This window comes from Neolamprologus brichardi, chromosome 10 (assembly GCF_056152115.1).
Source record: "Neolamprologus brichardi isolate AB-2024 chromosome 10, ASM5615211v1, whole genome shotgun sequence".
Classification (NCBI taxonomy): domain Eukaryota; kingdom Metazoa; phylum Chordata; class Actinopteri; order Cichliformes; family Cichlidae; genus Neolamprologus; species Neolamprologus brichardi.
In genome coordinates this window covers 7,564,578-7,589,132 of record NC_142113.1, presented here as the reverse complement: position 1 = coordinate 7,589,132, position 24,555 = coordinate 7,564,578, and the positions used below count along the sequence as shown (strand labels likewise).

General features: G+C 40.0%; 1 protein-coding gene across 2 annotated transcripts in view; it reads left to right on the top strand.

The window, feature by feature from the left end:
• The window catches only part of alcama (activated leukocyte cell adhesion molecule a), a 43,917-nt gene that overhangs the window by 11,780 nt on the left and 7,582 nt on the right, over positions 1-24,555 (top strand). For both annotated transcript variants that reach the window (XM_087847131.1, XM_087847130.1), the window contains exons 2-11: positions 2,994-3,100; positions 4,022-4,241; positions 7,835-7,899; positions 14,248-14,335; positions 14,682-14,852; positions 16,670-16,794; positions 17,909-18,041; positions 20,420-20,532; positions 20,932-21,055; positions 21,431-21,555. In XM_087847131.1, coding sequence (XP_087703257.1) covers positions 2,994-3,100; positions 4,022-4,241; positions 7,835-7,899; positions 14,248-14,335; positions 14,682-14,852; positions 16,670-16,794; positions 17,909-18,041; positions 20,420-20,532; positions 20,932-21,055; positions 21,431-21,555 — 1,271 coding nt within the window. The remainder of the gene's footprint in view (positions 1-2,993; positions 3,101-4,021; positions 4,242-7,834; positions 7,900-14,247; positions 14,336-14,681; positions 14,853-16,669; positions 16,795-17,908; positions 18,042-20,419; positions 20,533-20,931; positions 21,056-21,430; positions 21,556-24,555) is intronic.

The following is a 24,555-nucleotide window of genomic DNA, read 5'->3' as shown; positions in this document are numbered from 1 at the left end:
CTCGTGATACAGTATATTCGATATATCGCTCACCCCTAAGTCCAAGACCTTAAAGAGTATTGAGATTTAGAAGTTGCAAGAGTTAGATTGAACATAGTCACTTATATATCAAGTTTGCATCAGAGAAATTTGCAATGCCTTCAATGTCTTCCTATCACCAACTCTGCTGTGGTTGTGTAAGATGTAGTCAGAGTTTCTAGCAAATGCTTTGTTCATTGCAGATGTGCCGTAGTGTAATCGGATCGAACCTAATTTGAGAACTTGGGCCCATTGTCAGTGACAACTTTATCTGGTATTCAGTGTATTGCATACATTCTCTGGAGTGTGTCAGTAGTGACTGGAGCTGTAAATACCTGAAGTGCAAGACTACTTGGGGCTCCTATTTTTTTTTAAATCAATGTAGACAACCAGAGGATTGAGGCAACAAACAAGGCAAGTCACCTGGACTGGATTGGACTGCGCGTTTTAAACAGAGAGACCATCTACACTTCCTGTTTTGTAGGACTACACGATATGACCAAGTGCAATAGTGCAATTCCTACAAATTTAGTGAATAGTTTATATCATTACCACATCAAAAGTTTCTCTATTTTTTTTACATTTAGATGAGATTAACAAATATGGAACTTACATGATGTTATCGGGTAGTGACACACACTGGATGACTCACACAATCGCACATAAGCTTCCCTGATGCCTCCAGCCATCATTACTGCTCCTGTATGGGGGCTTGCAAACATCGACTGCAAGAGTGTCCAGTCTCTCAAGTGCATGGTTAACCTAATATAGGATTGCGATGTTCAGCTCGTCCACAAAACTGTTGTTGCAGCGTTGTCTACATATAAAATGATAATATAAATGAGGCAAATCAACTTATGTGAAGTGTTTGTGCACTTGGAGTCAATTTTTTTTGCCATTGCATGAAACCATATATTTATAGATGTAACTTGTAATAGACATGATTATTTTTCTGAGTCTTTATTACATGCCGTACCACAGGGAAAAGCCTGTTCTAATGTTTGAGTCTGAGGTTTATTATGAGGACCTGGCTCATATTTGCCTCCGATTCATAAACTCTCTCTGTACTCTTTAATGTGATTCTTGCGTAAGTGGTAAAGAAGGTTTGTTGTGTTTGTGTCTGTGGTGGGGACCATTTTCTTGTATAATTTATGCAGTTTTCTCCTCCATGTCACACTTTTCATAACTGAATCACGTCCACGCCACAGAGGTAGGCCCTCGTTTAGGAACAAGCTCCTCAATTTGTTTTACCTGGTCCTTCTGCTGTATTGTGGTGATTATTGCAAACTGTCATCTAAAGCAATGAAAACATATTACAGTAAACCGTGTCTTTTGCGACAGCACAAAATAGAGTATAATATAAAAAAGATAGATGTTTTGATATCATCATCTGATATATTTCGTTATATCTCACATCTCTGTATTGAGGTGCTGGTTCCACGGATCGGCAACATCTGCACTTTATAAAGAACTCAAACAGCAACTTGCTTAGAGCCAAAATAAATTTTACAGATATAGTATAACTTTAAACAAAGCTACATTCAACATCTATAGAACACACTTATACAGTTACACAGAAACTATACTAAACAAAGTTGTTGGGGTTTTTTTTTTACTCGCTACTCAGCAGGGTGAAATTTTGAACAATAACTCCACAAAGTCACTTCAAACCTTAACAAATAGCCAAGGCTACATTAACATTTTCATCATAATAAAAAATAAAAAGTGTCATTGTATGTTGTTGTTAGCCTTTCTCTTACCATTCTCACTTTCTATATTTTTGGCTAATTTCACTCAGTAATATTCGAGTGTTTGTACTCACAGTTTTTCAACATGCTTTGTTTTTAACAGTTAATATATATTTTTTGTAGAAATGCAGAATTCAGTGACAAGAAACTGGACAGGGAAACAAGCAATATTGTTTTAACTGTCCATCCATCTTTTTCCACCAATTTTCTTACTTCTTTGACATTACACATGATCGTTGTGATACGTGGTATCACACATCACATTTGGAGTGACAGGATATTGTGGTATAGTTTGACTCACTTATTAACACCCAGGCATTTTAAGACAGTTATAGTTGGGAGGAGCTGCTCACTGACCCACTGGTACATTAATGATTCTTGTCGTTGCTGGGTTTCTTATGATCTCAGCAGTTTTTAACATCTTGGAAGTGGGTTTGATGTACACAAGGATTGATTGAGTCAGGGGAGAAGAGCTACATGGATATGTTCATGTACCCAGGTTTGGCTAATCAGGGTGCAAACAAGCAGTACTCAAAATGCCAGCTGTTGCTGTACACATGTTACTGAGGCTACGTCCACACGTACCCGGGTATTTTTGAAAACGCAGATTTTTCTATGCGTTTGCACCTTTCGTCCACACGTAAACGGTGTTTTCGGTCACTGAAAACTGAGATTTTTAAAAACTCCGGCCAGGGTGGATATTTTTGAAAACTCAGTTTTTGCATTTCCGTGTGGACAAGAAAAACGGAGAAAACGCAGCGTCAAAGGTGTGCGCCTTTTTTGACGTCACACTGTGCGCCACGTTATTGTTTCGGTGAAATGAATTTCTACAATACTGTTACTGTTAATTGTACTCTCTGCAGTGTTTAAATGCTTACATATACACACACAGTTACTGTCCCTCCACACATATGACTCGGTTCTGCTTCTATGCCCCATCCTTGTTTACTATTTCCCACCGAGGCTTCTAGACTTCTGATTGGCCAACATTTCTACACGGTTAGGAATATATCGCCACCATTTCTGCGTTTACGCGTGGACGAGATTATTTTTTAAAACGAAAACGGAAAATCTCCGTTTTCAAAAATATCCGTGTACGTGTGGACGTAACCTAAGAACGTGGGTTTTTTTTTTTTTTCAATTAAATGGCAGATGGTAGCACTTTAGAATAGAATAAATAGCACTATGTGTATTTATTCTAACAATTTGTGGTCTTTTGTTATGCAGTAAAGGGAACAGCAAACTTGACTACTTTGTATGGAGAAACCATTGTTATGCCATGCAATGGTGGAGCTCCACCACCGGAAGATCTGATGTTCATCAAGTGGAAATATGTAAGTACACACTGACATTGAGTTACTTGTGAAGTAAGCAGTCAGCTGTGTGAATATCACCATGCAGTCTAAAGCTGGGCATACACTGTGCAATTTTTTTTGAGTCGCATTATGCAGCTTCTGCTCAAACTGCAGGATTGAATCACAGGGGTTAGAAGTTTGTAGGTCACAATGCATGGTCTCACACTATACAGCCCAGTGCGCTGATGCGACCTGTTGTGAAGGCCCACCTTTTAGCACATCCCAGCACACCCACTCACTAAACTCTGAGCCTTCCTTCCTTCATAACACGACCTGAGTGCTCACGCTTGTGCGTCCATAACATGAAGCTTATAACACAAAATCTGTCTCTCTCTCTCTCCCTCTCTGTCTTTCACTCACACAAACACACACCACCACCATCAACTTTGCTAAATTGCTAATAAAAAACATTGACCAGCCAGCTGCAATGGAGCAGCAATGTCCATCCAACTCTTCACGGTTGTTGTGTCACAAATTGCACAGTGTATACCCAGCTTAAGGGAATGAATAATATAAAACTATGAGAGAGTGTCCTGTCTAGGGCAAAACTTTAGGCTTATGTCCATCATAAATCTACAGCTAGTGTCTTCAAGACTTATTTAAAGAAATCAGATAAATATGGCTCCACTTAATCCACACTGTAATTAAAGAGATTACCTGGCAAAGATGACCTGTTGAATTTTGCATTATGTTAGCAGTGTACACCTATTCTAATTAGCACATATGTGATACATTTGTACGTTCTACTTGGAGAATGCTTGAATGAAAGCTTAAATGCATTGTTTAAAATTGTTCTATTTTTGTGCATGTCTATATAAATATGCTTGAAGAATGAAGATTTGTACAGATTTGACAAACCCTGTCTTCTTTGTGTTATTCTTCTGTTGCCTTACACTTTAGGAAAAAGATGATGGCACACCTGGTGATCTGTTAATCAAACAGGCTCACAGTGACCAGGCCACAGTTCAGGCCACAGATGGTTATGCTCAACGGGTCAGCATCAATAGGCACTTCAGCCTGCTCATTACCCAGGCCTCACTCAAAGACCAGAGGACTTTCACCTGCATGGTGGTGTCAGACGCCAACCTCATGGAGTATCCCGTCTCTGTTGTTGTTTACAGTAAGCTTAACTACAATATTGAATTTGCTCCCCCCCCCCCCCCCCCTTAATTATTCAACAAGGCAGTCTAAACTTTATTTTTGTAAAAAAAAAAAAAAAAAACCCAAAAAAAACAAAGCGAGCTTTTTGTAAAAGTGTGACATAATAATATTTCTAATCTTTTTTGCAACTTTAATTCATGTCAAATCCATGGTAATTAATGTCATTCCTTTCAAATGTCATTTATGCAAAAAGAGTCTGACTGAAAGTCTTGTCTTTTTATGTTTACACTCCCAGATAACACAAACACACCTAGCCAGGTAGTCTGCCTTTACAAAAGTGAACAGGTCATTGTAAAGTGTGCATTAAGTTTGGCTGTTAAAAGGGAGTTTTCCCTTCCCACTTCGCCGATGTGCTTATTCATGTGACTCTTCGGGTGTTCTTGTTTTCTCTGCATTATTGTAGGGGCTTACCTTACAATAAAAAGCACCACAACTGCTGTTGTGATTTGGCACTATATAAATAAAACTGAAATTAATTTAATTTTTAGCACTCAATAATTAACCCAAACCAATTATATTTGTCAAGCTTACTCAATATATAGCAGCTATAAATTAGCTGTTTAAAAAGTGTTATCCACTGTGGATTTGGCACTTTTGTGGCTTATGTGCTTACAGTTTGGAATCAAGATTTCTCTTCCCAAAAGTCCTGATGTATCACCAGCTTATGGGTTTTGCAAATTCAACTGTGAAACAGGGTATAAAGATGGAACAGGAGGCAAATTGCAATTGAATTATATAATATTTTCTATTATATATGATATAATATAAAATATATGTGGGTGTTGGCTCTCTGCGTTATTGTATCACTTCCTGTTACAATGCACAGTAGTATTTTTGTGTAGCCAATTTAAATTTAAACTTGTATGTAGCATGTTATTTCATAGTGTAATCTTCACATGGTTTATCCAAAGTACATTTTCTGCTGACTCACTCGCTAGTTATATTCACAGTATTCATTCAGTGTGTACTTAGAGATTCTCTAGCTTAGCTTAGCGACTCGCTAGTAGCATGGCCTGTTCACCTGCTCAGTGTGTCAGATGTTTAGCTACTCCTCGGCCTCCTTTAGTAATAATAATACTTGTAATAAATGTAGCTTGTTTACATCTCTGGAGGCCAGGATAATTGAATTGGAGACCAGGCTCTGCACCTTTGAAATACTCCTAGCTACCTACGTCTGATCAAAACATTACCTACAGACTGAATCAAGATCTGCAGGGCCTTGTTGTACTGCTAATTTGGTCAGAGGGCCCGGTGGCCTCGCCTCTGTCAGTGCACCCCAGGGTGGCTGTGGCTACAATGTAGCTTCCCCATCACCAGTGTGTGAATGTGTGTGTGAATGGGTGGATGACTGGTTGTGTAAAGCGCTTTGGGGTCCTTAGGGACTAGTAAAAGCGCTATACAAATACAGGCCATTAATGTCAGACTTGTGGTTCTGAAATGGAAGGCAGAGCCTTCAGCTTTCAGGCTCCTCTTTGGGGAATCAGCTCCCAGCTTGGATTTATGAGACAGACACCCTCTCTACTTTTTAAATCAGGCTTAAAATTACTGGATAAGTGGCCTGATTCAGCGATAAAGCACATAGTTAGGCTGGAACAAGTCCTCCTTTAGTAATGCTGCAATAGACCTGGCTGCTTGGGGCTTCCCATGATAAACTGGGCTTTCTTTTTTGTCCTCTCACTCCTTTGGACGCATCATGTGTTTAAACACCACTCTGCATTTAATTAAGGAGTTTTCATTATTCTCTTGCCCTCTTCCACAGCATGTCTTTTGTCCTGTCCTCCTCCCGTCACTCCCAACCAATCATGGGAGATGGCCGTCCCTCCCTGAGCCTGGTTCTGCCAGAGGTTTCTTCCTGTTAAAAGGGAGTTTTTACCTCCCGTTGTCTTTTCCTGCCTGTCCCATTTGGGTTTTTTTGCCATCAGAATTGTCTAAAGGCCAAGGAAGATGCCCAACGGATTTACTTTACTAAATGGACCATCCCAGCCTTGGCGTATTGGTCTATTTGATTCACCTTTGTTTCTATTGTTTATTTTATTTTATTTTCACCTGCTACACACGGGATAGACATGACTGGGGGAAAGGAAAGGGAGAAAGAAAGAGAGGTAGGGAAAGAAAAACAGTGGGGAAGAGGAACGGTGATAAAGGGCAAAAAACAACAAAACAAACAGACAAAAAATACATATATCAATCACCTGGATCACCTGTTGAGAAAGAAAAAAGAGAAAACAAGCAAAAAAAAAGAGAGCAATATAATAAATAACATCATCGCAATAATCTATGTGAATATAAAAGTAAATACTAAATATTGAATATTATTGTGCAGCACGTAAGATTTACAGCACACAGTGTGCTTTGAGGTAGGAGCCAAAAAGGGTGTAGTTTGTGTCTTTGAGCACCCGTGTGTACACCTGTGAGCATGAGCGCGCTTGTATTCAAAAGGTTCCTTCATGTAATGATCTGCTAGAGGGTGTGGGGAGCCATAGCCCCGTCGTCCTGAAGCAGGTATGGAGGAGATCCGGGCTCCAGACATCCAGAGACCCTCAGAGCACAAGAGACCAAGGAAGACCAACGGAAGGGCAACCATGCCACTCTCTCAAAAAGAGCTGAGGAGAGCCCCAAATGAGGGGTCACTCAGCAGCCGCGGAGCAGAAGCCAGGGGGGGTTGCAGTGACGTACCAGAGTGCCCGAGCCCCAGGCCCAGAGGCCGAGGGCAACCCACCCCCCGAAGGGGCCCTTGCGAGCCCCAGGCTCCAGGCCCTGACAAGCAGCCACCAGGAGTGAGCCGGTGCATACCTGGGCGCCCATCCCCAGACACCAAGAACCACCAATGTACCGATGTCTGAGGGCGTCTGCCACTGGCAGGGGGAGTGGTGGGGGGAGATAGGCCTCCATACCTCGGAGGGCCTGAGATGTCCCTAGAGAGGTGGCGTCTGATACTCAACCTGACATGTAGACACAGACAAACAGGCACACACAGATACAAACATCCATTCCCACCCTCATGCTCTCATATGCAAGTACTCAGCACTCACCCAACATGAAGACAGACATAAATAGACACTGTACACACAATCACACTCCCCAAGCATACTGTATACCCTAGGTCTTGGTACCCTTGCCCCTATATGGGGAAACTGCACCCAGACCCAGGTAGTGTTACCATCTTCCCTAGGCTGGAGAGAAACAGACCGCCACAACTCCGCAGCAGCAGGGAGGCCCCACATTCTAGACCCCAATTGGACGGCCAACTCCTCCTCCCAGCCCCCCCACCCCACCAGGCAACAGAGAACGGGGGTGTGTGAAGACTCCAAACCTCCCTCCGCCCGCTCATATGTAGTGTTGATGCATGTGTGTTCTAAGGTGCATTTAAAAAACTACCTCCCGTTGTCACCAAAGTGATTGCTCATTAGTGGTCGTCTCATTGTTGGGGTTTCTTTGTATTATTTTAGGGTCTTTACTTTACAATATTACGGCAACATTTGTTGTAATTTGGTGCAATCTAAGAAATTGAATTTAATTCCAAACCTTGATTTTGTCCTTTTGTGTTTGCAGAGAAGCCATCACCAGTGCGGATTATGGACAAAAGTGAATTATTACAGAAAGACAAATTAACAGCGGTAAGTCTCAGTGTTTGTCCATCAGATGTGTCGGGTTGTTCCATGATGCAACGTGAATTGTGTATACAGAAATGTTTGCAAAATCTAGTTATGCAGTATTAGGTGAGAGAGAGAGAGAGAGAGAGAGAGAGATTTAGTGGTGGAGAATGCAGAAAGCATGACCTTCTTCTTATAGAGATTGAAAATGTGACGTCATTCAAGGGTAAGACCGCAAAGAATTCTGGGAACTCGTGGCAAGAGGTACTAGCGCATGCAGGCTTTCAATTGAAATCAGTCACACAGCGATAAAAAGAAACACAAAAAACTGTCAAGAAGCTGTTGTATTATTAACTGCAATAGCTGGTCGCATGACAGCCACGGGAAGCCGACGGGTAAAGAGATCGTTTTTTTATCGGATTACGTCGTTGAAGAGAAATTGTTCGAGCCATGTTTCCGAAGTAAAAAGAGGCGACGGATGGCCTGGATTACAGCCATTCAAAGACCAAATATAACGTCCCAGAACACTCCAGCTCACATGTTAGTCTGCTCCAAGCATTTCCACAAAGGTCAGTCTTCTGTTGTAGTTAATACGTCATTTTTCATAACATAATTGGTGATATAGGTTCAGGGGCGATTCTAGGATCAGAGCTTTGGGGGTGCTGAGCACCCAGAGAGCTGCCCATCCAGGCAAGGTAAACTTTACTCATCACAATGAGACTTCTTCCCCGTCTCTGTCAGTCCCTGCATCCCTAAATGCCTCCAGTTGTCCCGAGTTCTCTCTGACTGCCTCCTTGGTGCATTTAAACCCCTGTTCCTCCCTGTCCTCATCGTCTGTTGTCTTCATCTCCATTATCAGTCATCATAATTTTCCCCTCTCTGTGCAAGTCTGCAAATTTCTTTATTAAATCATAAGTTTCTTAAATTCATCAAGTCTCTCTGTGCCTGGGTCCTCGTCACAAAACATGACATCACTGTTTTGTACATTTTAACACAATTTAATCCCCACATTTTTGAAAGAATAGCAAAACACTTTTTTGAAAAGTCTGTAACAAAACCATCAAATCTGATCAAGGTTATTAAAATGCTGCCAAAGAAGAATGGATTGGAATTTAAAAAAAAAATACATATCCTAACCTTAATTACTGGGGAAAAATGATAAATGATGCTCATAGTGAGTAAAAAATAAACTGTGTGCATTTTTTGGACAGAGATTCACTTCTAAAGTGTATGTATAATACAATACAGATAAATATATTTATCTATATATATATATTTATATATATTTAGAAAATATTATTAGAAAATGGAGACACTTGGCCTTTGGTACAATGTATGTAAAATATCTTTACTGCAGATACTACTATGGCTCTGCAGCTTTTTTCTTTTCTTTTAACCTATGTCGCCTCACCTTGAGGTTGGTAAATCTGTCTATCACATTTTGGTGGTCAAGTCTCTCACGCATCTCTTTCTCAACTGACATCACAGCCAGGTGCTGGAGTCTGCTTTGACCCTTCTCAGCCAGGTATGGAGCTGACTCAAGACAATAAAAGACCTTTCACAGCTACAGCTGCTAACTGGGTTTGTTAGGGCAACCTGAATAACAATTTTCAGTTTGGGAAAGATCTGATTATCCGGAAGATTGTACAATGTTAACATATCTGGAATGGCACCAGCCTCACTCTTGAGCTTTATAAAGTCTTTGGCAACCGTGACTTCCTCTGACTGAAGCTCAATATGGTAATGCAGTGCCAGGGCTGACAACTCAGTTTGTTTTGCAGATTCTGTATAGCAGCTTTAATATAGGGAGAACACAACTTCCAGATTGTATGAGTTGTTTGTATTAGTTGTTTGTCTTTCTTTTTCTTTGCCAGTTAAACAGTTACTGTTTTGCCTGTTAGTACTCCCTGTCTGTTTTCTTACCAGGTACTTCCTGATCTTGTACTTTGTCCTCATGTTCCCCTCTTTCCTCTCTCCCTCTTTGGACTGACAATCTGTACACACACACACACACACACACACACACACACACAACAGGAGTTATAAGGTTAATGGGCATCCAGTCAGTTAGCTAGTTAGTACCTTGGGTTCAATATCGGCACATGCACATATGGCAAAATAACCAGTTTCTCTCATTACATTTCAAACAGGACAGTGGTAACAACAGCAGGCTACGGACAATGTTAAGTTTTAGATTTTAAATAGGCTGTATACATTTCAATGAGATCAACAGGGCAGTCAAATATCGCTAATTTTACTACAGAGCAAACATCGTCGGAAAACACGTTTTCAACTAGGGCTGCCACAAACGATTATTTTGATAGTCGACTAGTCACCGATTATTTTTGCAATTAGTCGACTAATCAGATCATGCATCCATTGGATGTACAGCGTACAGCTTATTGCACCAGCATGCATCTGCTCTCATATAACTATCATTAGCTTACAGCTCTAAGTGTTTAAGGTATGTGCTAACTAAAAATAAAGACAAGATGATAGTTTATTAAATTTGAATGAAATTTGCAGATTGTTTCGGTGAAGTTTAATAAACTCATTGTTATCTAAAATATAACGGGACACCGGAGTATATTCTCGAGCATCTCACACTTCTGATAATCAGTTGTCTGCTTGACGTTTATTCAGCTGTGTAAAAACTATAACTTTAATCTCAGCCTAACCGATTTACTCAGGAACAAATAAAATACTAAAAAAAAGCCAAACAATAACATTTTTAAGTTATCTAAGTGACTTATATATGTTTAACCTGAGTAGTGAAAGACCGCAGTGGGTTTGAAAACGATTTGCCAAGTCCGGTGTTCTCACGGGCTCTAGTGAGCCTTGCCCCCGGCTAGCTATCAAGCTAGTGGGTAACAGACGTCTCTGAAAACGTCGGAGCACTTTTGAAAATATGTGGTGTCTTGATAAACTGAGCAGATATTTGAGGTTTACACAGCTACATTCTCGCCTGAAAATATGCTAAACGTTTATTTTGTGACCCAGAAAGAATAATAAGAGTAATATTAAAACTAACTAGCTGCCGCCATTGTTGGAAACTGAGCTGGGCTGCGCTATGAATTCTGGGACACAGCTCCTTCTTCTTTTTGGGGTTAAACGGCAGCTGGCATCCTTGTACATGCAGTGCTGCCATCTTCTGTTTCAGTCCGTTATTACACTCTTAAATTCTACTACTTGTTCCTGCGTCTTTTGTGATCTTACAAAGCTTCAAACGACGGGTCGACTATTAAATCAGTCGTCGATGATTTTGATAGTCGACGTAATCGTGACTAGTCGACTAATCGTGGCAGCCCTATTTTCAACACAGCAGGTTACCTGGTGTAATGTTTTTCAGTTAAAAAGAAACACGGTCTGACTCCTACCTAACTATATAAAGAGTAACTGAAAGTTAAATGCAGCTAATATGTCCTGTTTTAAGCCAGGCACTTCCACCTCTGCTCCGCTGCGTCTCAGCCACTATCGCTCTGGTAGCAACGGCGCTAAAGCAAGTAGGAAAGAGCCGAGCTGGAACAAACCATTTTGGGAGGGGGGAGGGGTTATCTATACTTTTGTTGTTAAAATGTTCCATCTCAATTAAGTACTGTATGCTTTTTATACTTTTAGTAGTGTGTCCCACAAACAGCACATATTTTCAAAAAAAGTAAGACATCTTTGGGGGTGCTTTGATTCAGTTTGGGGGTGCTGAAGCACCTCCAAAACTGGGCTAAAATCGCCCCTGTATAGGTTACAAGCAAGTCTGGCGCTGAACAGAAATTGTGGCGCTATGCTCATTTGTTTATTGTGCATAAATAGTGAATTGTCCTGACACAATATTGCGTTTCGCTTCTGTTATTACCATGGTACATTGACAAAAACATATACTTTTATTCACAGGATAAAACAGGTTTTTTTGTATCACTAATTGCCCAGTACGATTACGGCATACGGTATTATTGTCACTACTACATTTCTGTAATGCGAACCAGAAATTATTTCCACTACTAATTAATTACCGTTTAGCTTAAAGGTCCTATTAATAAACGGTTAACGAATGTGTATTTATGAAGACGATTTGTGAGACTGGTAAACTTATGATACGTACGATGGTCTTTCGTTCTACACGGTGCATTTCAAGGTCCTGTACCCATCTGTTGGTAAACTGTACCTGGGCTTGTTGCAGTGACCTGAAGTTACTAAACTTCATGAGTGTATGCACTCACTCCAAGAACCGTATGATTATAAATATGAGCGCGGTGAAAGTTGGGCAGCACGCTAACGTATTTTGTCCACTCTGTGTGCTCGTAAGGGTATAAACCTTTCACTCCTTTGATTTTTTTTCCTCGTATCTTTTCTTTGACTTTTCATCAAGTCTGTCTTTGTACAGACCGGCATTGTTATCCTTCGTTTTGTACATAACTTTTTTGGGGGGCAAAGAAAAAGCAAGAAGGTATTGGAAGCGGAGAATGAACGTTTTGCGGTGCTGCAAATGGTTGCATTTGATGCGGTACTTGGATTGTTTTGCCACGAGTTACCGGCATGCAATGCGCGAAAGTCACGTGGTCTGTCAATCTCTATAGCATTTTCATTAGATCAGTCAATGTCTGTTTTGCCATTAAGGTGACTGTAATAAAGGCAGGTTTTGTTGTTGACTGTTAGACTGCTCCTTCTGAAGGCCACGTCTAATTTTGTCACAATGTGGTTTTTACTGTACTTGTGAAAGTACAAAGAGCTTGCTTCAGCATTATACATGAAATAGTATCAGCTTATACAAGTCTTTGTGGTTTATACTAGGCTGAAACGAAGCTTTATAACATCTAAAGCATATTATACAGTCACCAGTGGCATCATTGTAACATTGTATGTGTAAAATTACATTGTCTGTCTTTACAACAGAGACTTTTCATAAGATTTCTTTTTTCAATTTGAAGCGACTTGCTTCTTTGGTTATCTCTAGGCCAGAATGTGCCTGCTCCGCTCACCTCTGCAATACCATGTATCACAGAAACTTGTATTTATACGCGCTGTTACTGCACAGGAAGCAGCTGCCGTATTCTCTTGAACAATAGCTGTCGTGACTTAGACAATACAGCTACATAAGGGCTAGTATAAGAGGACTATAGTCAAAACTAGAAGCGAGGACTTTGTAGTGTTTTTTTTTTTGTTTGGTTGATTGGTTTTTCTGCAAGTTTTAACAGTTTTAACTGTTTTAACATCTCCCTTTGCATATCTGTATATTCCTGTGCTCCCGTGCTGTATTATCATTAAAATGGTAGTAAAAACTGAAACAATTGTATACTCCTGTCTTCAGCCCAGCTGCGGAGGCCGCAGCACAACATGTGAGGTTAAAAAAATCGAGATGTGCACAATTAGCCAACACACCACAAAGATCGTGTTGTGCGACACATGAGACACCAAAATTGGTGTGCAAAGTTTCATGCTACCATCTGCACCTACCCAGCAATGAACACCCAGTTCTGCAGGCATTAAGTAGTAATTGTTTTTAAGCCGAGATGAGGAAACTTTAATAGCAAATAGTATAAACAACTGAAGTAGGGGGAAAAGAGAAATTCCAAGCAGTATTGAATGTGTACGTTACATAAGATGTGACTAATGAAAGGAAAATAAACTGAAGGAAAAATAATAAAAAATAAGAAAGATGGAAAACTTGGCCCCTACAATCACACTTTCTGTTGGATATGTATGCTGCATTTTGCTGGTATAGCTTTGGTCCACTTGTCCTTGAAGAGGAAGGGTCACTGCAGCTCAGATATTTTTGTTTATCTAGATAACATTTAACTTCTAGAAATTATGTAGTTAAAAGTTAGATGTTTTACTTGAACTTAACCATGTTCTACTTTTAGCTCCGACCACCATGATTGCAGCAGTAGGAAGGAAATATATTTTGGAATAATGTCTTTTATGCTTTAAGTAGTATTTTTTTTTTCATACCAGTTGCATCAAGAAATCACTTAAGTAGCAACTTACAACTTTTCTGACAAATTTAAGTAAATTAAAAGATCAATCTCAATCTAAAGAAACCTGTGATAACAAAGTTATTAACATTTATCAGTTTGGAAAGGGTTACAAAGCCATTTCTAAGGCTTTGCGACTCCAGTAAACCGCAGAGATTATTATTCACAATGGGAAAACCTAGAACACTGGTGAATCTTCCCAGGAGTGGCTGTGTGATGAATCACATCCACTCCTAAGAAGTCAGAAAGATCAATCAGAGAGTCCAAGTAAATGTCAGCAGTTGTTAAAATTGCTGTACTTGACATATGACATATCTGTGGGATGTTAATGATCTAAAACCTTTAAGTATGACAAAAATGCAAGTTGGTGTATAATTGTTTATGTTTTGTTTTCTTTCCTTTTTAGGTTGGAACATGTGTTGTAGCAGAAGCAAACCCTCCAGCCACTATCAAGTGGAGAAAAAATGGACAACTTTTGAAAGATGATCAAAAATGTAATGCATTTCTTCCCTTACGGTCACCTGTAAACTATCCAGTCACACTGGGGAAGTTGCTGTCATAGAGATCCCTCTAGAGGGCATCATATTTATTCAAGAGAATAGCTAAAACGATATATGATAAAATTCATTGCTTACTTGTCAGAAGGACCACAGTAATACATTATAATTATTACATAAATGTTACATAATTTCCTTAGGGATTAATAAAGTATTCTGATTATGATTAATAGGAAAGTCCTTGACTTTCATTGTCTAAATCAAATCAATGTTGGAATAGTAACAGCTGACGAAATCTGTGTGTGTACATGTGTCTGGTGTGGTTGTCATCTTGCCTTTGCAGCTGTTGTGATCACTAACCACTTGAAGCTGGATCCTGACACAGGCCTATCCACCATGCTCTCCACCCTCCAATATGCAGCCACCAAAGAGGATGTTGATGCAATCTTTGCCTGTGAAGCCACACACACACTGATTAATCAGGAGACTGAGCTGGAACCTTTTCCCATTCACTGTGAGTGGAAGGCAGTGCTGACATCTGTCTGTATCACTGTACTACAACTATATGAAATCTGTTTTTTCCATCTTATCATATAGAGCTACATTGTCACAAAGTAATTTTAATACTTGTATGCTTAAGGTTTTTAGGGAATAAATGGCTAAAATGCTTTAATTGCTGTTAGATAAGATCCAATGAAAATTTTGGAAGAAATTCCGTAGTGTGTAAAACTGCATGCTTCAACTCATGCACCATGTTTTTTAAGAGATTCCCTTCAAAGGTGTGGAACAGGGGCTCTCTCACTGCAGCAGACCAAACTGTAAATTTTAAAATCTGACAAGAGGAAATGTAAAATTCTTTGCATTTCAGGGACGTTTTCTGTCTTAATATATATTTTTTATTAAATACACTACCAGTCAAAAGTTTTAGAACACTCCAATTTTTTCCAGTTATTTATCACAATGCAAGTCGATCAAGCCCAATTAAAATGGTAAAAAAAGGTAAGTAGAGAACTGCCAGAGGATAAAAAAATACATTATTTATTATTTAAATCGTTATATAATAGTACAATATAATGTAATGGTGGTCGTAGTAAGCAAGTCTCAGTTTCAACTGTGAAGAGAAGACTTCGAGCTGCAGGTTTGACTGGACGAGTTACAGCAAGAAAGCCATTGCTAAGACATCAGAATAAGACAAAGAGACTTGCCTGGGCCATGAAACACCACCATTGGACTACTGAAGACTGGAAGAAGGTATTATGGACCAATGAATCAGAATTTAAAATCTTCGGTTCATCATGCAGGATCTTTGTACGCCTTCGAATAGGTGAAAGGACTGTCAAACTGTCAAACATGGAGAAGGAAGTGTGATGGTCTGGGGCTGTTTTCCTGGATCCAGGTTCAGTGACTTGTACAGAGTGAGAGGCACCCTGAACCAAAACAGCTACCACAGCATTATGCAGTGCCATGAAATACCCTCTGGTATGCACCTAGTTGGTCAGCGGTTCATCCTACAGCAAGATAATGACCCAAAACTTAAGTCCAAGCTATGCCAGAACTACCTCAGGAAAACGAACCAGATGGTAAGCTTGAAAACATGGAGTGACCAGCACAGTCTACAGACTTAAACCCCATCAAGCTAGTTTGGGATGAACTGGACAGAAGGGTGAAAGCACAGCAACCTACAAGTGCCACACATTTATGGGAATGTCTGCAACAGATATGGAAAGAACTTTCTGAAGAATATTTGATTCTATTGTAGAAAGAATGCCACTGGTCTGTTCAGCTGTTATATGTGCCAAAGGTGGCTACTTTTATGACTCCAAAGTTAGAATATATTTTGGTCTATAAATTGATTCCATGATTTCTTTTTCCACTAAAATTGTTTAGTTTTACTATGCTTTCATTTCAGCGTGCAATGAGACATTAAACTGCATAATAAAAATTGAAAAAATTGAAAAAATGGGGTTTTCTAAAACTTTTGACCAGTGTATAGCTGCCATGTTCATATTACTTTCAGTTTAGCCACAGATTAATCCTAATTACTGAATTTCTCACCTCTCCTGTCTTTTCTGTTACTGGAATGTTAGATTAGATGGAAGGGGGCTGTTGGATAATTAAGTCCTTGCTGGGACTACATCATGGGAGAATTTTATATTTGTGAATTGCTTTCAATTCATACCTATCGCTCAGTAGATAAAGTACTGATCAGTCATATAATAATAACAATAATAATAATAATTTTATTTTATACCAATTAAATGAGTTGAGCCAGTTTGAGAGTTATCTATTCGTCAGTTGGAGGTGTCTTTGAATAATATTTCATATTTACAGATCCATCGGAGCAGGTTACTCTCCAGATTATGTCACAGCCGCCCATTATAGAAGGAGATAATGTGACACTAAAGTGTACTGCTGATGGCAACCCTCCACCTAGATCCTTCTTTTTTCATATTAAGGTGAGCCAGATCCCATTGTTTATCTTGCAGATGAGTAAAAATGTTTCTTGATCCACCAAACGGTCAAAAGAGACTTGGCACTTATGTTCGCGTAGAACACAAGATTTTCAGGTTTTGGTGGTCAGAGGACCTCCCAAAACGTGATGATCTCAGGTGGAGTTTTGGTTAGATCATTTTTTGACCACATGTAATAACTGATGATGCCACATTATTTACCCACTTGATAAATTCAAATTTAGAGCTTTTACTGGTGTTATAAAAATCTTGACAGACATAAATGTAAACTGCAGCTTGACTGGTTGACACATATTGTACTTAATGCATGCTTAATATGCAGTCACTGACCACTTTATCACATCTTTTCAGCTACTTATTAAGACTAATAACTAATCAGCTAATTTTACAGCAGCAACCTAATGTATTTAAGCATGTAGTTATGATCAAGACGACTTGCTCATGTTTAAACCGAGCGTCAACATGGGGAAGAAAGATGGTTAAAAAGTGTCCTTGAATGTGGCGTTTGATGGTGCCAAAAAGGCTGGTCTAAGTAGTTCAGCAGCACTGTAATTTTCCCACAAAGCCATCCCTAGAATTTACAGAGGATGGTCTAAAAAAGAGAAAGTACACAGTGAGCAACAAATGGCAGCAAATGTCTGTGTGAAGATTCTGTGTTGATACCACAGGTTAGAGGATGGCCAGAATGCTTCAAGCTGATAGAAGGCAACAGAAACTCAAATAACCACTTATTGTAACCAATGTGCAATGCAAAAGAGCATTTCTGAAAGTGCAACACTACAAACCTTGAAACAGAACAGTATCAACTGTTCAGGCTAGTTGTGGTGGCATAATAGGGGGATATTGTCTTGGTACACTTTTGGCCCCTTAATAGCAAATTGAGCATCTTTCAAATGCCACAGCCTAGTTGAGTATTTTTGCACACTATGGCCATTCCTTTATGATGATTAAGGCTTTTCTGTGGTCCAACCTGATACTGTCAAGGTCCAACTAATGAAGTGCCCCGTGAGTGTATGTGGTACTTCTAGTTATTCTTGTCTTTTTGTCTGGTTTTTTTTTTTTACTAATGGTATTTTTCTTAACTCCTGCTCTTCACCAGGGCACGAAAGTGCTGGTTGAAAATTCGGACAACTACACTGTAACTGCCATCAACAGAAAGGATACGGGTGAATACAAATGCTCACTGGTTGACAACGAGAAAGTGGAGGCCTCCCAGAACATTGTTGTTAGTTGTGAGTACTTATGACATAACCAGAGCTAAAGCATACTATAACATAACAAAGGACCAAGGACAAATGACTGTGGCAGAACAAACAAAATATAATGTTTCCCACCTGGAGTGAACATTTTTTAATTCCTGTTTATAACAAGGCACTTTTATTCACGGTAAATGAAGTCATACGAGCAGAATAATGGTAATCAGATTTAAATTTTTAGAACTCAGCATGGCAGGGAGACAGTGTGTAGTATCAGGCAGAGAGCAGGAGAACTAACTGGAAATTTCTGACAATGAGTAAGCAAAAGTGGCAAAGGGCAAGGACCTCAGACATGAATAAAACAACATCTATACATGAGCAAAATTCATGTTGGCCTGACTAGCTAGTTGGCAGGCACCAAGGAGCATTTACTGATGCTTTCGGGTTGTGTTTTTTTTAACTATGTTTCCAGCTAAAATAATATCCATAAATTTAAAATATTCAGAGGTACAAATTAGCTTAATCTACAGACATACTTAATCATCACTGATTAATTACACTGAATGAGTATGAATATGTTATTCTAGTGTTATTATTGTATCATTATTATTATCCTATTATTACCCCACACACCCAGCCATCCATGTGATGCAAAAGAAAATATGAATCATCAGATCTGGCCACCTTCTTCCTTTGCTCCATTGTCCATTTCTGATGCTCACGTGCCCATTGTTGGTGCTTTAGGCGGTGGACATAACCCTAACTGGTTTAGAACCAGAATGAAGTTTTTCAGCAGTTTGGGCTATAGTAGCTTGTCTGCTGGACAAGCTACATGGATTAGTCTTTGCTCCCCACGTGCATCAGTACTCCTTGGCCACATTTGACCCTGTTGCTGGCTCACCACGATTCCTTTCTTGGAACACTTTTGATAGATACAGACCCTTGCAGATCAAGAACACCGTTGTGGAGATGCTTTGACCTAGTTGTCTAAGATCACACTGTGGCCTTTGTCAAACTCACTCAAATCCTTATGCTTGCCCATTTTTCCTGCTTCTAACACAAATTTGAGGTGTTCACTTTCCCCCTAATATATCCCGCCCACTAACAGGTGCCACTGTTATGCATGTCACCTGTTAGTAGACAGAATGTTTTGATCAGTATATCTGCTGTTCAGTAATAAGCAATTTGTCTACGGTGTGGCCAGATCGATTTGTATTTGTTAGTCAATGATTTATCAGACATCTTTGACAACAATGATAGTGCTCATAGAAGAGATAAAAGCTGAGCCCCCAGCAGAGGATTGTCAGACATTGTGATATCAAAGTTTGTCACTGGGACCTACAGTTTTCATGTGGCAACAGTCTGTTTCTGGGCATCTGAGCAGTGATTTGTGATGTGTCTTGAGCAGCAGCAATTTCCAATCTACACAATTTTCTCAATTTTCATGTTTATAGAGTTTATTATACTGAGGTGTAAAAACAGCCACAGCTGAAGTTTTTGGTGCCGTTTTAACATTGTCCTCTATGGGCAAGGTGGATGGGGGAGGCTGCGCTTCGGTGACATTTCTTAGAGAGAACCATAAATCTTATCTCAGTGAGGATGACACTGGATGAAAGAGGACAACAGTTTTTCAGACTATTCTCCAGCCTCAGTCTTTACAGTTGGTAACGTCAACATGCAGTAGTGGGAACATTCTGTTTACTGTTACTGTTTGAAAACCGTAAAAGATATCAAAACACTGAGTAATACCTGAAAAGTTAAAGGTCTTGGGGCCCATTAAAAGTTTTGCGTTTTTCTCTAGCTCAAAGTATGCTGAAGTAGTTAAGTTTCAATGTAGGGTGAGTTTGAAGAGGATTTGATTTAAAAAAAAAAAATCATAAGAAGTTTAAAAGTTACAAAAAAAAGTAACAGCACACCTCACCAGAGGAAGCTGAACATTTTGGTATCAGAACTTTATTTGTAGCACAAAGTATGTGGAAGTAGTTAAGTGCCAAAAATGTGCAGCAGGATAACAATCATGTGAATGCTTAAGAGAAAGTTGGCAAATGGCGACACGGTGAATGAATACTGTGAATATAATTAGAAGGTGAATAAATTGAGAGTGTGTTTTGGATAGCACAGGATGATTACACTGTGAAATAGACGTCATCTATAAGTTTTCAGAAAACAGGTAACAGGAACAGAAAATGACACTTTACCGCAGTGAGAGCCAACACACTGAATCAATGGCAGTTTTTTCCTTTAACCTAGAATGGCCAAAATGAATGAAACACTGTGCTATCACACTAAAGAACAACAAGTGCTTTACCGTGATAAAACAATAAATAAACAGTAAAGAAATACAATTTTAAAAATTAACAGAATTGAACTTACTTGACTCTTTTTTTTTTTTTTCCTGTTGTATGTGTTGCCAGACCTGGACCTAAGTCTGAGTCCCACTGGAGAGGTTGTGAAGAACGTTGGGGAAACCCTGTCTGTGAAGATAGAGAAGAGTACCTCAGGTGATGCTAAAGAGTTATGGAAAAAGGTAAGGACTGTGTGAATACATTGTTTTTCAGAAAAGAGGCATTTAAAATATTAAAGTAAATGAAATTGTTTGCAAGAAAAGAAGACATTTTCTAACTGCGTCTTTGTGTAATATGGCTGTATAAACTCCATGTTAGCTTCATGATATTGAATTTCCACTTAAGCTAACATTCCTGTGACCTTGAACAAGAGCAGTGGCTAAAGAGTAGAGAACTATTTGACATCATCTGATTTACATATCTATTACCTGTCCTTGGTAGGGCCACATGCAAAGGCAGCTGAATAAGTAAAACTTAACCAAATTTGGTGATAAGCAAATGTATATTTTGCTGTTTCACTTACATTAGAGTTAAAGGTCCAGATTATTAAAACATTGACTGTATGTGATGCTGCTTTGCAGAATGGAAAGATGGTGAAGAGACCAGAGTTTAGTAATTTGACCTTTGCCGATGCTGGAGACTACGTCTGTGAAGTTTCACTGACTGGTCTGACACGACGTCAGAGCTTTCAACTAGTCATAGAAGGTGAGGAAGAATGCAGTCTTCACACACACTGATACTTGGCAGGACCACTTGGCTTCATATTTTAATACACAATACTGGGGTCGCTGTAACTCAGGTCACCTACTAACTGGAGGGTTGGTGGTTCGATCCCAGTCTGCTGTTGATGTTATTGTCACTGAACTTATAGCCTTGAGGCTTCTTTCATAAATTCTCTTGAACTTTATACCCGATGCACCTTCACTGTAAGATTTACAAGGGCATAACAACTCAACAATGTTTAGTTTGGTTGTCTGAAAAAAAACCTATATGTTGTAATATTTTGTAAATTCAATGATGTTGCATGGTCTGATGCCAAAGATAATAATGTAAAAAAGAAAAATAATGTGCTTGTATCAGGAAAGCCTCGGATCACCAGCCTTACTAAATATCGTGCTGCTGATGGCAAAGACACAGTCCTAACCTGTGAAGCTGAAGGAGTACCAAAACCCCAGTTCCAGTGGAGCATCAATAACCCAATAAAGGTAAGTGTTGTCATTGTGTTTTAGTACCTTAAGCACATGTCCAGTTAGACAGTGGAGAGGGTATCAGAGGGTGGGTCGATCCCTGGCTGCTCCAGTGTATGCAGCTGTAAGATAAAAAGGAATAGAAAAATAGCATGTATGAACTCCTACCAGAATGATTTTGCTGGATGGGTTTACTGTCAGATTTATTTATATAGCACATTTCCAAAAGCTTGTGCTGCACAAAGTGCTTTACAAACTAAAAAGGAACTAAATAAGGCACATGAATTGACAACAATGATAGTGTTTTCTATTAAAGCAAACAAAAAATTGTTCAAGTAACATGTGCTAGAAGCCAGTCCAAAAAAATGTGTCTTCAGTAGAGATTTAAAATTTTCCAGTGTTTGTGAGTCTGGGACCTGCCACAGAGAAGTCTCTGTTGCTACAAGATTTAAGTTGTAGCAACAGATAAACCTTGAAGTGGATAACATGTAGTCGAAACACGTTCAGAGACATTAGTTGGAAGGTATGGCTTTACCTTGGCTAGCTGTCTGAGATGGGTAAAGCTACTTGACTAGTGACTACTGCACTCAACTGTCTACACAGTTTAAAGAAACCATGAAAGTACACATCAAGGTTTTTAACATTTGTCTTACAATGAGCAGATAAAGGGCCCAGAGTACTGTCAATATTTACTAACAGAGATGCCAAAAATAACCATTTCTGTTTGGTTTTCATTTAGTTTTAAAAGATTTAAGGACATCCACTTTTAGCGTCTTTAAGGCAATTAGTCTCTTCAAGTCATCTGCAAAACAGTAAAATAAAAGGTTATACTATGAAAAAATAGACCCCAGTGACAACATACACAGTCAAACAAGGCTGGACCCAAAATTGACCCTTAATTCACCCATAATTAAGAGGGGCTATTTTGAGCCATGTTCATATAAAAGGTCCTTCCAAATAAGTATGACTGAAACAACTGAAGAACAGATCCTTTAAGGAGGATATCATGGTCAACTGTGTCAAAGGCTGCTGCCAGGTCCAACCACAAGAGGGCAGCAGGGCTGCCAGATTCCACAGTTAATAGAATATCATTAAAAACCCCTAAAAGTGCTGTCTCAGTGCCGTGTAGTAATCTAAAACCAGATTGAAAAATTTCAGAGATCCCATTAAGATGAAGGTGTGCCTGCAACTGTGAGTAGACCTATTTCTCTAAAACTTTTGAAAGAAAGGGGTGCTTTGAAATTGGCCTGTAGTTAGCCAGAACAGTTGGGCCCAGACTGTGTTTTTTAAAAAGGGGCTCACCTATAGCCTCTTTAAAACATGATAGGGAACAACCTGTAACAAGGCCAGTGTTAATTAATCTCTGGATATAAAGGCCAGGAATATCAAAAATATTTTTAGTACACTTAAAAATTTATTTAAAATGTCAGAAAATCCTTGATGCTTTCACAGCTTAAGTTAATTATCCCAGGATCAAGAAATGCGACACAAAATTGACACACTATTAAACCATTAGGTGCTCGTCTTTTAGGTGCTGATCAAACTTAAGAAAAGTTCTGGTCATAAAATCTGAAAACTCTTGGATAAAGTGCTTATAATTGTGCAAAGGCACAGGACTATTCAGGTGTAGCTCAAAAAGCTGGAGTTCGAAACTTGAGAATGAATAATCCTGCACTGCTTTATGGCAACGAAAATGGGTGTTGAACACTGTAGCTAAACCAGCACCACTAGGTCTGAGGGAGGCTGAAGAATGAGCTGGAGGAGCTGGGGGCTCTTCAACTGGCAGGGAGGTTGTTCCATCCTTGCAGGAGTCCACTCTGCAGGTGGGGGAGAGACATAGGAGAGGTGGAGAATAAACTTAACCTGGGTGTCTGTTGTCTTGTGTAGTCTGGGAGATGATTGAATGTTGGGGTGAGTACAGTTTCCTCTGCGGTTATCTCACAACTTAGACATCCACATTACTTACACTCTCATAACACACACAAATATATAGGGCCTTGAGGGTGGGCACGTTAACGGCGTCCAGTGGACGGTCTGTGTATTCAAACCTACCTCTGGCACCGGTGCCCACCTCTCAATTTTAAATCCATGTAGACATTGAGGGTTCTCGGGAGGGGCCGTGCTAACACCTGCTGCTCTCTGGCAGCAGCACCATGCTCTCCCTTGTTGGGAGGTATGGGGTCTTCACACACCCCCATTCTCTATTAGCCATCGGGGCGGGGGGGCTAGGAGGAGATGTTGGCTGTCCGATTGGCCTCCCTGCTGCTGCGGAGCCTGGGACGGTTTGCTTGCCTCCACCCCGGAGGGAAGGGTAACATCTCTTGGGTCTGGGTGCCGTTTCCCCCTCGGGGGGCGAGGGTACCTGGACCCGGGGTATAGAGTATGCTTGGGGAGTGTTATTGTGTACATGTCCATTTATGTCTATCCTTACGTTGGGTGAGTGCTGAGTGTTTATATATGTGTGCATGAGGGTGGGAATGCATGTTTGTGTCTGTGTGTGCCTGTTTGTCTGTGTCTATATGTCAGGTCGGGTCTTAGACTCCACCTCTCTGAGAACTCCCAAGCCCTCCAAAGTGTGGAGGCCTATCTCCCCTCACCACACTCCCTGCCGGTGACTGATGCCCCCAGGGGTCGGTGAATTGGTGGTTCTTGGTGTCCGGGGCTGGGCGCTCAGGTATGTACCAGCTCACTTCTGGTGGCTACTTGGCGGGGCCTGGCGCCTGTTGCTCGGTCAGGCCTTTTCTGGGGCGTGGGGGATCTCTAGGGGCAACAGGGAGGATCCATCTAATAGTGTACTCATCTGGTCTAGTTCCATTAGAAGCACAGAGATGAGCCCTGATTCTGGCGAGTGTACTAGCCAGCTTTTCCCGTTTCCTTGGGCGCTTCTTCCAGTGTGTAGCATAAGGACATGAGGATCCTAGGACATTTTGAGATATTATATATTGAAAGGAAGAGAACTAACATCATGACACCATTATGCAACTGACAAAGAACATAGAAAATATCCTGTAGAATAGT